General features: G+C 44.2%; 1 protein-coding gene across 1 annotated transcript in view; it reads left to right on the forward strand.

The window, feature by feature from the left end:
* The window catches only part of LOC135378178 (DNA-binding protein D-ETS-3-like), a 121,688-nt gene that overhangs the window by 90,316 nt on the left and 17,936 nt on the right, over nucleotides 1–13,436 (forward strand). Inside the window, exon 5 of the mRNA XM_064611106.1 lies at nucleotides 3,435–3,485. Within this exon, the coding sequence (XP_064467176.1) occupies nucleotides 3,435–3,485 (51 nt within the window). The remainder of the gene's footprint in view (nucleotides 1–3,434; nucleotides 3,486–13,436) is intronic.

Consider the following 13,436-nt stretch of genomic DNA (forward strand, 5'->3'; position numbering starts at 1 on the left):
CAATGGCGGCCGAATATTCGAAAGGTGGGATGTTTGTTCGAAGTTTCCTGGTGCTTATTGAAGCAGGCGGGGGCCACAAATGGCAGCCTATCGCGGTATCGCCTTCTTGGAAGACGTCCGTGACGCTTCCGCGTCGCACTTTCCCCGGAATCACCCTTCCCAAAAACGTATTCTAACGTAACACAATCGTACACAGCGAGGCGTAAGAAAAAGAGGAGGAAGGGTGTGAGAGAAGGACGCAGCAAAAAGGAACAAAAAGAACAAAGCAAACCACAAATATTGAAAGAAGTCGTAGAAGAAGGAATGAATGGATACAGCTAGACGGGGACATTAATACAATTGCCCGCATTTGGGATGGCGAGTTTCTGGTTCCCTTGCAATGACTAGTTTTGTTTTTTCTAACAATTTGTCGCTTAAGAGCACTGAGGAACTCTTACAAAGGCTTATAATGCTTTATTAGTTCGAAGCGTCGTAAGTGTATGTTGTAAAGGAGTTTCCCGTATAGGTGGAAAGCTGTACGTTACGAGATTTAATTTCGGTTACTGACTGAGGTTTGTGGGAATATTGCAACCACACCTACAGGCCGATTCTTTTTCTTGGGGATGAGGAAGTAAATTGAGTGCAAGCTTCTTTCACAATTTTCTACTCTACAAAAAAGGAATATTACTGTTCAATTTTACCACTAAAGTGTCGCATCGTTTGTAAACAGGGGGTCAGAATGTCCTGACCTCGATTTATGTCGTTACATAGAGTTGCAATTGACCCTAGGTAGTGTACATGGTGCTGTCTAAGGTAGGACCCCCCTCAGACAAATCCTGGATCCGCCTCTGAGTATAAATGGAAGTGCAGATAGCCATACGATCTGCGTTCACAATATATTCTGGACAACGGCAGTTGGCACGAGTACGTTGTGCAGAGTTGTTTCTATAGCGCCGCATGATAGACGGTATCAGAAAATATATTGCAGAGTAACCAAAACATTCCACATCGCAGGTTGGGAAAGACAAAGTGGCAAAAAGTTGAAAAGGGGAGTAAAGTGAGTAATACATGCAATTCCTCATCTGTAAGCAGCAAGTCAAGATAAATTGATGGAAAGACGGCTACCTCAAACATCGTCTTCTCAAAGGGCTGTACCTCGCAAATTTTCCTTTAGTGACCTATACAGCGTACTGAAACCTTCAGCTTTCCCTCCGTAACCCTTCCACGCGCACACTGTTTGCTCGAACATCCTACAACGTCACAACGACGAGAGCCAGGTCACCCGTTAGAGGTCAAGCGATTCTATCTCTGGAGCTTTGGTGGCAGCGATTGGACTCGCACAACATTGGTTTCCAGCGTCCGTACATGCGTTACCGAAGTGTTATACATAAAACGGGTGTCACTTGCCTCCGCTGACGATTCCATCATGATTTTTATGAGACGTATCGCATCGAATTAAATAAGGGAGTCTAAAATTGCAGACACTAGAGAGTTTTTGGTACATCGTACGCTATCGCCTTTGCGTACGTAAGGGATAGCGTTGAAGGTTCTGCGCACGCTCATCACAGAAAGAGAGCTTCGCGCAGTGCGCAGACCCACCAACGTTATCGTTTGCGTACATAAAAACGATAGCGTACGGTATACTTAAGCTCTCTATATTTGCACCTTTAACAAAAACTTCATTGCAACGTACCCGACCAAACGGGCATGCCTTACGCCGTGACTAAACCCTCGGATTCCTCAATACCTTCCGTTGCGTATAGCCTATATGTTACTCGCGCGTCGAAGATGTTGCTATACCGTTCGACTTTTAACTCAGTTCGCCACAAGATCGAAGACGAGAAGAAAAAAAAGGGGGGAAGTGGGAGGGTGAGGAGGAAGAACCAGTTTGTTCAGTGCTACAATGGCTTCGACAAGCCGCTCCACATCCGGGCTTTCCAGCCAGCTCAGCCCACGAACCAGCAAAAGCTAGAAGAGAGAGCACGTCGATAGTTCAATATTCGCCGCCAAACTTGGCGCGAGCTCTGAAATCGATCTATACGGCTTCCGTCCTTCTCTCCTTCCATCGTCATCATATAGGCTCTGCAAAAAGGGGACCTTGTATGGAGTCCCTTTGCTTATTGTTCCTGCTGTTGCACGCACAGAGGTAGATGTACGCTCGTTTGATCCGGGTATTCCATTCGTATCTCACGTTGTATTTCACATCGTTGTATGTCACGTTGTATCTCACGTTCAATTCGCGAGGACGGTCCAAGGAAGCTACCTTAAGACATTGCTTCTATATATTCACGGGCGACATGATTAGACAATGGGGAGAATGAGAACGCTCGCAGCAGATTGCGCTGTATACACAACATCGATGATACATCTTGCATTGATTATCGTGCCTCAGCCGATGGATGTAAGTATCGCAAGTATCGGTGGAGATGTTTCGAAACGCAAATGATTGAAAAGAAAAAGAAAGGACAAACACAGGGGGAAGAAACGCTTTCTTTGCCGTGACACGACAAAAAACGCGGTTTGTTTCTGCTTAGGCGGCCCCTTTTCTTCAATCATTTGCGTTTCTAAACATCTCCACCGATTTCTTCAATTGTTTTTATCGCAATCAATCTCCTTTTGTGATACAAAGAGAGAAACAGATCCACCTACTCCGACTCTATACTAAACCCGAAGGAAAGATGACTAATAAGGTAATTTCTGTTAAACTGCGACGTTCGTTCGTTATATGGACAGGCGACATTGTCTTGCGATAACCTCGCCATCATGTGTTTGTCCCATTGCGTCACTATAGTGTTACGTGAGACGCGTCGAATTCTACATAAATATTATTTGCATACTTACATATCACTTATATACTTACTTATACATATACTATACATACATATATACTTATACGTATATATGCACTTACATAATATCGTGTAGGGTAGCATGTCTCGGCGGTGGCTCGTTTTCTCACTCCATTTGACACGGACGTCTTGAACAAGATTGCTGTGTCGTTGATTTCGTAGATTAGTCACGGAAAGATTGTTTACGTTCATTGTAGGATATTTCTGCAAGGAAACGTATAATCCATAATCATTTGCTGGGCAGCTAGTACTTAGTACAACTAGATTACGTCACTCTCTGTTTTTGAGCTCCCATGCATCGGGGGAGGGGGGGGATATATGCTTATTATAAAACAAAGGAGGGAAAGGTTAGCCTGCGCTACGGCGGCTTGCTATTCCCAGCAAAAGAAAGAAAAAGAAAAACAAACAAACAAAACGGAAAACAACCACAAAATTGATCACAGTTCACCCAGAAGGCCACAGATCCGGAGGGAGTGAACAAGTGCCTTTGTCACCTGACTATGTTGTGTGGGGCCTCGCAGCGTATAGCTAGGGAAGAGTCCGAAATCCATGGGAGGTCTGGGGTTAACGTGCCACATACTTATTAAACTTCCGCTTCTTTTTCAGAAACTTCCTATAAAGCAGCATGGGGGACGCCGTCACCGACTCAAGCACAAGGTTAGTTGCTTTAACTATGAATGTCACACTTGATGCATGTTTACACTGCCACAGTTATTGCTATTACTGTATATGGTAACTAAATCGACGCATGGACACACATCAACGCATCTTTTTTTGTTAGCTACTTATAGCTATTATACAGGGTGTCCGGTGAGAAAGTGTCATTACATTTCTAAAAATAGGCAGAAAATTATGAAACTACATGGAATACACACACACAGACTTTTGCCACAGATTCAGGCCATTTGCATTCGCGTCACACATTAATTAAGCTAAGTTTGCTAATGGAACTCGAAACAACAACAACAATAACAACATAGATGAATGGATGATGATGATGGTGATGTGGGATGTTTCCCACTCGTTTCCCTGTTTGAACTCGAAAATTAGCCAAGCAAAGGTAATGTTTTTCTTGATGAATTCAGAAGCCAATGGCCATAGCACACTATTCCAACCGAAATCACAGGTTGTTTCAGAAGATTTGTACAAAAATTTGACAGCCGCAAAACCGTCCCCGTGCGAGGTGCGCTTGCTGATATTTACGTTTGCGGAAGTTTTCGTTACATCCAAATACCCTCCCTCCTATGCGAACAAGGACATAATCACGCCTTCCGCCCTTATCAACGTGCATACCGTCAGTCCCCAGCCACTGATAACGTCGGTTACCGCTGCAATGCCCTCGATCGGGTGTGGCTCTTTCCACTTTCTCTCGATAAAGGCAGAGCCAGCATTTACTCAAATGCAAATTTCATGGAGCACGCGTTGCCAAGTGACGGTTTTGCGGCTGTCAAATTTTTGTACAAATCTTCTGAAAAAAACTGTGATTTCGGTTGGAATAGTGTGCTATGGCCTTTGGCTTCCGAATTCATCAAGAAAAACGTTACCTTTGCTTGGCTAATTTTCGAGTTCAATTAGCAAAATTAGCTTAATTAATGTGTGACGCGAATGCAAACGGCCTGAATCTGTGGCAGAAGTCTGTATGTGTGTGTATTCCAAGTAGTTTCATAATTTTCTGAAGTTAGACCTATTTTTAGAAATCTAATGACACTTTCTCACCGGAAACACTGTATACGTAGCTACTTATAGTACTATACTATTAGCTATTATATTGCTACTGACAATCCAGACCAAAAGCTTTCATTTTGGTCTGAATTGAATTGACTCATCCTCCTGTTTGCTTTTTAACGCCTTACTCGAAGCAATACCATGTGTGATGTGTCATTTAGGTGCTACTATTATAAAGAAAATTTATTACATTGATCTGATGGTATGTACAATGAGACCAGTGCGGCTTTCCGTGTTTAGCAGCAGAGTGATATGAAGACTGAAAAATAATAATAATTTCATTTGCTCTCTTGCCTAAATGGAGAAGCTTAATCGTATTTTCGGAGATTACTCGTAGGATACGCAAAGTTTCGTGGTTGCTTCTGTGTGGTGTCGATTGATGTAGCTTGGTCAAGCTAGACTGGAGTGTGCTTCCACGTATTTATGAGTGTTTCTTTCTTTCTTTCTTTTTAATCAAGCAGATAATCTCCTGTCTTCACAAACGCATAACACATAAAAGGAAGGCTGATACAAATACACCTCCTGGATTTAAGCGGTGCACCTCCGGTAACAAGCGTTTAGATAGCTATAACAACAAATATACAGGGTGTCCCAGAAAACGTGTCATTGAATTATAATAAAAAAACTACACCACCTAGAGTCATGCGGTCAATGGCATTTGTTCTTACTGGGTTTTTGCCACCTCCTCATGTGAATGTCGTGTAACGTAAGTTTAATTATGTAAATTTCTGCGAGCTTAAGTCGAAAATTTGCCTAGTAAAGGTCACTTTTTTACCCGTTGTTAGGACTTTCAGTTAGAGGGAGGAGCAAACCTACTCTACACAGTGTCTTCCATGCACCGCACGCACACACAAGCTAGCGCTTTCTTGAGTAATACTGAACCACACATTTCACGTAGTTTATTTACTTTGACAAGAAAGAAAGAACACTCTTACTGCTCGTTTACGTTCATGATACAGGCCCAGCACACGAAAGCACTTTTGTCGCCTTTCTTGCAATCAAATTTAAGCCTCGAAATCGGTTTCGATCTTTCTTTCTTTGCGAAGTGATGTGAGGTGTGAACAAATCCACCTTTCCAATTTGTCGTTGGCGCTCCCTCTCATTGACTTTCATGAGTCGACCCAGCTCAGGTCAGAGCTATTGAACCGTGGGGAGGGGAGAACCACAGTTGCATGCGTGTGGTGGTGTAAAAGACACAAAAATGATGCGGGTGGGAAGGAACAATCTGCGTGACATCTTGTCACTCGGTGGCCGTGTTGCAGACGATGTGAAGAGAAACTTTTGTTTATTGTGTTCGCGCAACATGAACGGAGAGCTATACGTCTTCCACACTTTTCACTCACTCTCCTTGTCTCTCTTTCTCCACACTAGCACTATTGTACCTCTTTCCTTATAACCTTAATGTGATTAAGTCATTGCCAGGGTTGGTACACTCCATCGGCACCTTGGCATCTCCGATGTCTGCCGTCGTTTTCGTCCCTTTGGGATTCATAAACCCCTTTATAAAATTAGCATCCAATTTAATAAGGAAAAAAAGTGAATCACCGCTCGTATTCAAAGAAAAATCTATACCTTTAGAGGTATAGATCGCCTGCTCAATAACTTAGCCCTTCTTAGGTATTATTTTATACCCCGCTTACAGGTATAAAAAAAATAGTCCTCAACAAAGGGCTATATGCCATACCTTTAGGGGTACACCTCTATACCCCTGTGAGGGTCTGCACGAGTATCATCATGGTATTAATTCACACCTAGGCGTAGGCATTTTTAGAGGAGAGAACTAGAAAAATCACCTTTGAAGGGAAGAACGTTTTTTGACATACACACACACACGTACTACAAACACACGCAAACGCATACGGTTGTGAAGTAGAAAGCAAAGCTCGTGCACATTACTCCCCATGTAAATAAAAGAAAATATGGAGTTAAAAACTACAGGAAATTTTCATGGAGCAAGATCGCTCTGCGCTGTCATCAAGTGTGTATCGCGAGACAGACATTTACAGAGCAACAAATACAGATATACCGGTGGCGACTTGACAAACTGTGGAGCAGCCTTCGTCTGGTACGCAATTCTAGGGGTGAGGACATCTAGATTCAACATTCCAGCAATACAGATATTATGCAGCCATAAACTAACCATGTGGATTCAGATAGTACTGTACTGATGTCTGTGTTTCTTAATTAAATATCCGTTTAACTTAGCTGATGCCGTCCCAAGAAAAAAATAACGATGATGTGATGCAGCACGTTGCGGAAGTAAAGGTATAAAAAACATAAAGGTATAAACAATCAGAAGGTATAAGCCGCCTCATACCGTATATAGCCTGGTGACCTAGTCCTGGTACCCGGTATAAACGCGTGGTGATATGTGGTATAAATATGGTACGTTAGCCCTCCTTTATACCTCTTTCATACCCTTGAGAAGGGTTGGGGGTATAAATAGAAAATATGTACCTCTTCTATACCCTCTAAAGGTATATATTCGAAGCAGAAGGTATAAAGGAGGTATAAGAGCACATTATTATACTTTCTTTATACCTTTTTTTCTAACAGTGATATAGAGAAACCAAATAACGCGTCACGATCAAGTTATCTCGGTCGCATTTCACTACCGGTGGTATGCCTGTCGTTAACCATTGTGCTTAAGTTTCATTAGCTCTATTAATTCGTATTTCTAGTTTCGGTTCATGCGAGTGCGGAAGGAATCGGGTAGCGTGCTCATACACCTTGAACAAGTTCACACTAATGAATATGCAATGAGCTGATATGGTTGGGCGTGAGTTATACCGCTTTCAAGAGAAGGACGCATCTATCCGAACGGCGTTTGCGTCCACTAAAGCACGACAATGCATAATTTCCGTTTGCGGAGAGGAGGTCGGCCATCGCCTTTACGATTGAAAAGCAGCCTCTAACGCAGGGTCAGCCGATAATTTGCATCTCACGCCAATATGATGCACTAAAACGTATCACGTAAAACGTAATCCTGGCACTGCGGTTTTATCGCTTTTAACAATGTGCCACCAACCAACCCGGATTTTGGCCGTGTTTAAAACGTACCCGGTTACATTTATTTACGAATCGTTAAACAGTTTCGTAAACTTATTAGAGTCCCATCACGCCCAATACGGGCGCTTTTTTCTTTTCTTTTTTAACTGCACGAAGGTCGTCAGTACCTACCGCGTTTCCGACAAATCTTCCCTGAACTGTTTGGATAAAATGCGCACACAGTTAGCTATTTAAAATTTACTGCTTGGAAATACGTTGTATTGCTCCGCCATTTCTTTGCTGGACAGCTAGCCCCACATATCTGACGGCGTGCACCGAGAGAAACAGTAAAGAGACATCAGCAGTGCCGTATGTCTTGCGGTAGGGACTCCTTTTAATAAAAAGTCCTTCGAAGCTGTATAAAGGATTCCTACTTGAAATGAGTTCTAGCCTGTCCGTGTGTCAAAGGTATTAAAGAGATACGTGCAGAGACAAGACATAAGGGTTACGGTTATTTTGCCTGAATTATTGCAACGGGCCACCATGATAATAATGAAAAAAATGCTTTTGAGAAGCACGAGCTAACAGAAGTCACATACAACACTTTGGTGCTCCTTTGGTATTACCAACCAGACATCTCGCATGCCGAATGTCATTCTCCACGTTTCGGTGTTTTGGAGCTCATTAGGAGCTCGTTGTCATCTGCAACAGAACCCGCTCCCGCCGACTCCCTTTTGCATTGCTGACGAACGCTTCGGCTCTACTACCTTTAATGGAATTATATCTTCCGAAAAAAACGGACATGACGCGTCCACACGCTGCGAATACTGGACACAGATTGTGAGAAAGCGTGCACCAACTGAGCTCTCCGTTGATGTGCATCCTGTGAGCTGTGACGTCACCCAACATCTGGCCAGTGACATTACCCCCTCCCCCCCGTATGGTGGGGGGGGGGGCGGAGGAGGGGGAAGCGGGATCATAGGAATTCAGAAAGCAAGTGGAGGAGGGAAGTCAGAGTTGGAACACTTGCAACACGGGAGAGGGCACTGCCTGCGTTTGATGTGAGGGATGGAGGCCACGCGAGACCGCGCGAACTCCAAAGGCACTCCTATCGTGAGAATGCATTAGAAAAAAAAAAAGAAAAGGAGACCGTAGAGCACTGCGTCTTCCTTTCCTTTTTTTCTGCCTCCTGGGACACCCGCGACAATGCCACTAATGAGCATCGAATTACGGACTCTCTAATAATTTATAGTGTTTTGCTTTTCCACCAGCTTCCCACGTACACACAATATACGGGAGAATGTACGACTATATCGGTCAGTTCTGTTCCAACTCATCTCGCAATAACAAACCTACGAAAGAGAGACAACCTCACTGGCCTAACAATGTCCCTCCACAAAGCAACGTAGCGTTACCCACGTTCATACATTTGGGAGATAACTTCGTTCACGGGGACCCCATGTCCACTCTTGGGTCCCGGGAGTAACGCAATTGGGCTCCCTGCAGGTACACAATCAGTACATCGGGGGTCTAAAGCTACACGTGGTTTATGTTCCTGGATATCTGCCTGGATATCGCTGCAGCCGTTTATTCGACAATAACAACTTCTAACTGCGAAGTAGAGTCCATCAGAGACTGCGCGGCCCCTGGTGCATTTTTTGAACATACGTCAAAGGCTGGTTTTATGTAATCGAAGCCCACATCTGCATCGAGCCGTGATTTCAGGCATTCAAGACGAAATGTTGCGGTATCATTCTCGAATGTGCTGAGCCATTAGCAACGGAGATGACTTTCAAACGCATCAGCAGCCGCCACCGCCAACAGATGACGCGGTAGTAGAAACATTATACTACAATAATAACGTGCGCTCGTACTAAATGCATACCCCCCTCTCGAGACAAATACGTAAAGAAAAATGAACATTATCCATTAGGGATATTGTTCGGTGCAATCTCTGGCTGCATTTTTTCGTAAAAACGGCTCATATCCTGCGAAACAAAAATCATCAGAGTTGCGTACCAACCGTGCAAAAATCATCCACATATGCGTACGTCATTCAAAAGGGTGAAACTTGCTACCAGCTTTCAGCGTAATGGGTGTAATCCATATTTCAACACATTTTGGATGTTCCTCGTGTCGACCTACCCTTACTGATAGTTCTATCGAATAGATCCACTCCTTATCGGACGTTACAACAAATGCAATAAAAAGAAATACAACCGCAGTTAGCCCAATGATGACTACAGAAAGAGGAATACTGCTACACGAAGTTCCACTATGCGACAAAAAAAGAAAAAAAAAAGAAGGAGAAGAAAAACAGCACCAGAATGTCAACGTCTGCTGGTGTATCTACACAGCTATGTTAGCGAGAGGAGAAGTTGATAAAAAAGGGAAAATAAAAGTGTAAAAGCTGAAAGGGAGAATAAAGCATACAGGAGGAACGATAATGTCCGTCTTTACTTATTTTTTATACGTTCCATTTGAGTCGTCCTTCTTTTGTAGGGCGTCTGTTTCTTTTACGTATGTAAATGTGATTACATTGTGCGTTCCGGAGCGAGCCCGCCATTTATTTCGCCCTCTTTTCAAAGAGAAGTGAACCTATCTTGCCCCCACTCTTATTGTGCATGCGTAAATATGTCACGCCGGCTAGCGTTGCTGCACGAACGCCTGCAAATGACACATACGGAGGTTCGCGCTTTTCGGACCCCGCTTGTCTTTAATGTCCTGCAAACATAACAGTCCGTAATACCTCGTTGTTTTATATGCGTTTTACGCGATACTTCGCCACGCGGTTAGATGCCGTGGTACCAACTTTTGAGAACCAACTAAGTCATCGAGTTGACACCCACAAATATAGGGGCGCGCTTACAGTTAAAAAGGTTGAGACTCAACTTCTTTAAGCCATCCTTTGTTGCGTAACAAAGAAACAGAAAGAAAGAAAGATTGCACTGATATCCCTTCGTTATCAGATACGTTCCATATACCCATCGGAAACGAATACATATTACTGTCATTAAACCCTATTAATGTCTAGGCTTACAGTGAACTGAAAATCCTCCAAACCCATCGGAACACACGAAAAGTAAGGTACACAAGAACGTCCACGTATTAGTCCATATAAAGCTTATAACATGGCGATAATCATCGCATGACTACATAATGAGATATTCGAGGATTCCATCACCCCCCCCCCCCCCCTCGTTTATTTATCCCATTCCGGGGATGCCATCGGCGTTCCTCATTAGCTCCTGTCGGCAATCACGTGATGGACGAGGGAGAGAAGAAAAGGAACTCCTCTCTAATGGGAAGCATGCTGCTGCGTGTGCGAGATTTTTGTGGCGTGTGTATAGGTCTTCCATCGCTTTTGTTTCGCGCTTTCCGACCCGGCTATGTACAATGCAGTGTTCTCTTGGCCAGTTCGTTAAAGGGGAGCGGAAAAGGCCGCCGACTTCACGGCCAGAATAAACGAGGTTGCTGCCTGGGAAGGAAATGGGCGGACTTTTTATGATGTTGGTTCTGCAAACTCGATAACGCGAAACCGGGAGGGAGTTGTTAGTTTTGAGACGTACACCTCTCGCGCGGAGGGTCATGCGTGGAAAGAGTGTTGCAACTTTTGCTCCTAGGTAAGCAGTCATGTAGTGAAGTAGAAGTACACGAGTGACAGACGGCCATGCTCCAGTCCGCTGTGTTATGTTTTTACTTTTCCCCTCATTTAATTATTTTATGCATTCTCTTATTTGCTCTAATTTTGCTTTCTCACGGGGGAATAATGAAAGCAAGGCGGCAAAAAAAATAAAATAAAGAAAGAAAGAAAGAAAGTAGGGCAACGAAAGCTTAGTCCGCGACGGAGCCAGCAAGTTGGTTGAGGTGGATGCAAACCTAGCAGAACGATGATTATGTTCCCGCTACCTACAGCAACATATTTTGGAGACAACGCTGGAGTATTGATGGGCGTTCACGGTATGATTACTAAGACTTTTTTTTTTCCTCTCTTACATTTGTGTTCGGACACAACAAACAAGGTGAAAACGCATCGACCAATACACTCTCTAACAATCACTAAATGTATTGGGCCGGTTGGTACATGACTGACTGTTGGCGGCTCTACACTACGGGACTAGCGGCGGTGAACAATAAAGACAGGCCTCATCAAACTGCCGCAGTACCGGCCGCAGTGTAAGTTAGATATGTCCTGTCTCTATTATTCACCGTCCCTATAGTCCTGTAGAGTAACGTCGCCAACAGTCAGACACTCTAACCTTTAATAGGGTGTACGTCATTGCAACAATTTTAACTTGTCCCTTTCTGAGCAAATGTGACACTCTCGCCGTAACGTCACACTGATGCTAGCAGCCATTTTCTCGTCAGAGAATGTCTGTAAGGTGACGCAGCTAGTCACCAGTTCACACTGGATAATAACTCGAAGAAGTCGAAACAGTTTGGTCCCGTGGCCAGCGTCTACACATTTCAATAGTGAAAACGGACGGACAAGTGCAGATATGCCGTGGATATTGATATACAGTCTAAGTACACCACCAGATAAACACAGTGGAAGTATTTCATATACGTTATGTATATGCGCGAAACGCCGCCTTCACAATTACAACTGCCTTGCAATGCATGCAGATCAGCTCGCCTGCTTAGCTACAGGAACGCATTAAAACAAATTGACACACGCTCGGTGTAAGCAACCATAAGTGTCCACGGTCACTCTCGGCAACCCGTCAAAATTTGTATCGCAGGAATAATCTTCAAATCAAGGCACGACAACAGTCAGTCACGGATGCAACGTCTATTCGCAACAGATAAAATATTTCCATAATTAAAACCCTGGGGGGTATCCTTTATCGAAAGAAATAAGAAAAATAAGAAAGAGACGGCGGTCTGCCTGCCAAGACGGGCGGCAAGTTGCCACAGAGAGAGAGAAAAAAAAGAAGGGGAGAGAAGAAAAGGGAAAAACGAAAAAATGGACACACGACACATAGCAATGATCCGTTCAGTGCAAAGTTCGGACAAACGACACGGACAAAAGATTTTGTCCGTGTCGTTTCGTTTTCCATCAATCTCAGAGTTTTAATTATGGAAGCATACGTGTACACCAGTATACACCGTGTACACCAGTATACACCAGCTCGCCTGCTTTTTTGCTGTTTTATCAAGGATAAAATATGTTCGCAAAGCCGCGCGAGTACGTGATAATTTTTTAGAGCCAGCACCAAGGAGATGCGGTTAAACAAGTCAGTTAATTTCAGATTTATACCGACTACCCGCAGGCCGCTTATCACAGATATTCCCTGGATGGCCTGATACATCTTCATTTCTGTCGTGCACATCAAGCGTATCATCTCCATATTGCTCATATCAGAACCGAGCCTAGAAGCACTCAGCCGTGCATAACCCCCTACCGAAAGAGAACGCTATACTTCCAGGGGCGCATGCGCGTTCGATAACGGAGGCGGAGCGCTTAATGAAGCTTGATTACAAGGAGCCGACCAAAAGCCTCCCCCCCCCCCATTTTTCTGACTTCTCCCACACGCCCTTAATGGATCCACGTGACGTCATAGTAGAGTTTCCGGTTTCCTCGGGACTTCCGCCCGGTGTCGGATGGCTTCTCTGAACGCGATCGCATGAGCTCCGGTCTCGCAAACAGTTTGCGTGAGAGGCAGCGCAGTTTTAGGCTCAGACGAGCAACGGGGCTCTCTATTAGTCAGGGATGCTCGTATTCGATATACAGAAAGCCGAGTTTCACGTTTGAGAGGCACACGGCTCGACCGCGAGTGTGGGATGTCACCGATATGTGTGGTCGCGATAGAGCTTTTGAGATGCCTGCTTCTTTCTTCGAACATTAAACGCGTGCAGTATGAGAGCTTGGCAGGTGGTAGCGCTCAGACCCCC

This window comes from Ornithodoros turicata, chromosome 1 (assembly GCF_037126465.1).
Source record: "Ornithodoros turicata isolate Travis chromosome 1, ASM3712646v1, whole genome shotgun sequence".
NCBI lineage: Eukaryota > Metazoa > Arthropoda > Arachnida > Ixodida > Argasidae > Ornithodoros > Ornithodoros turicata.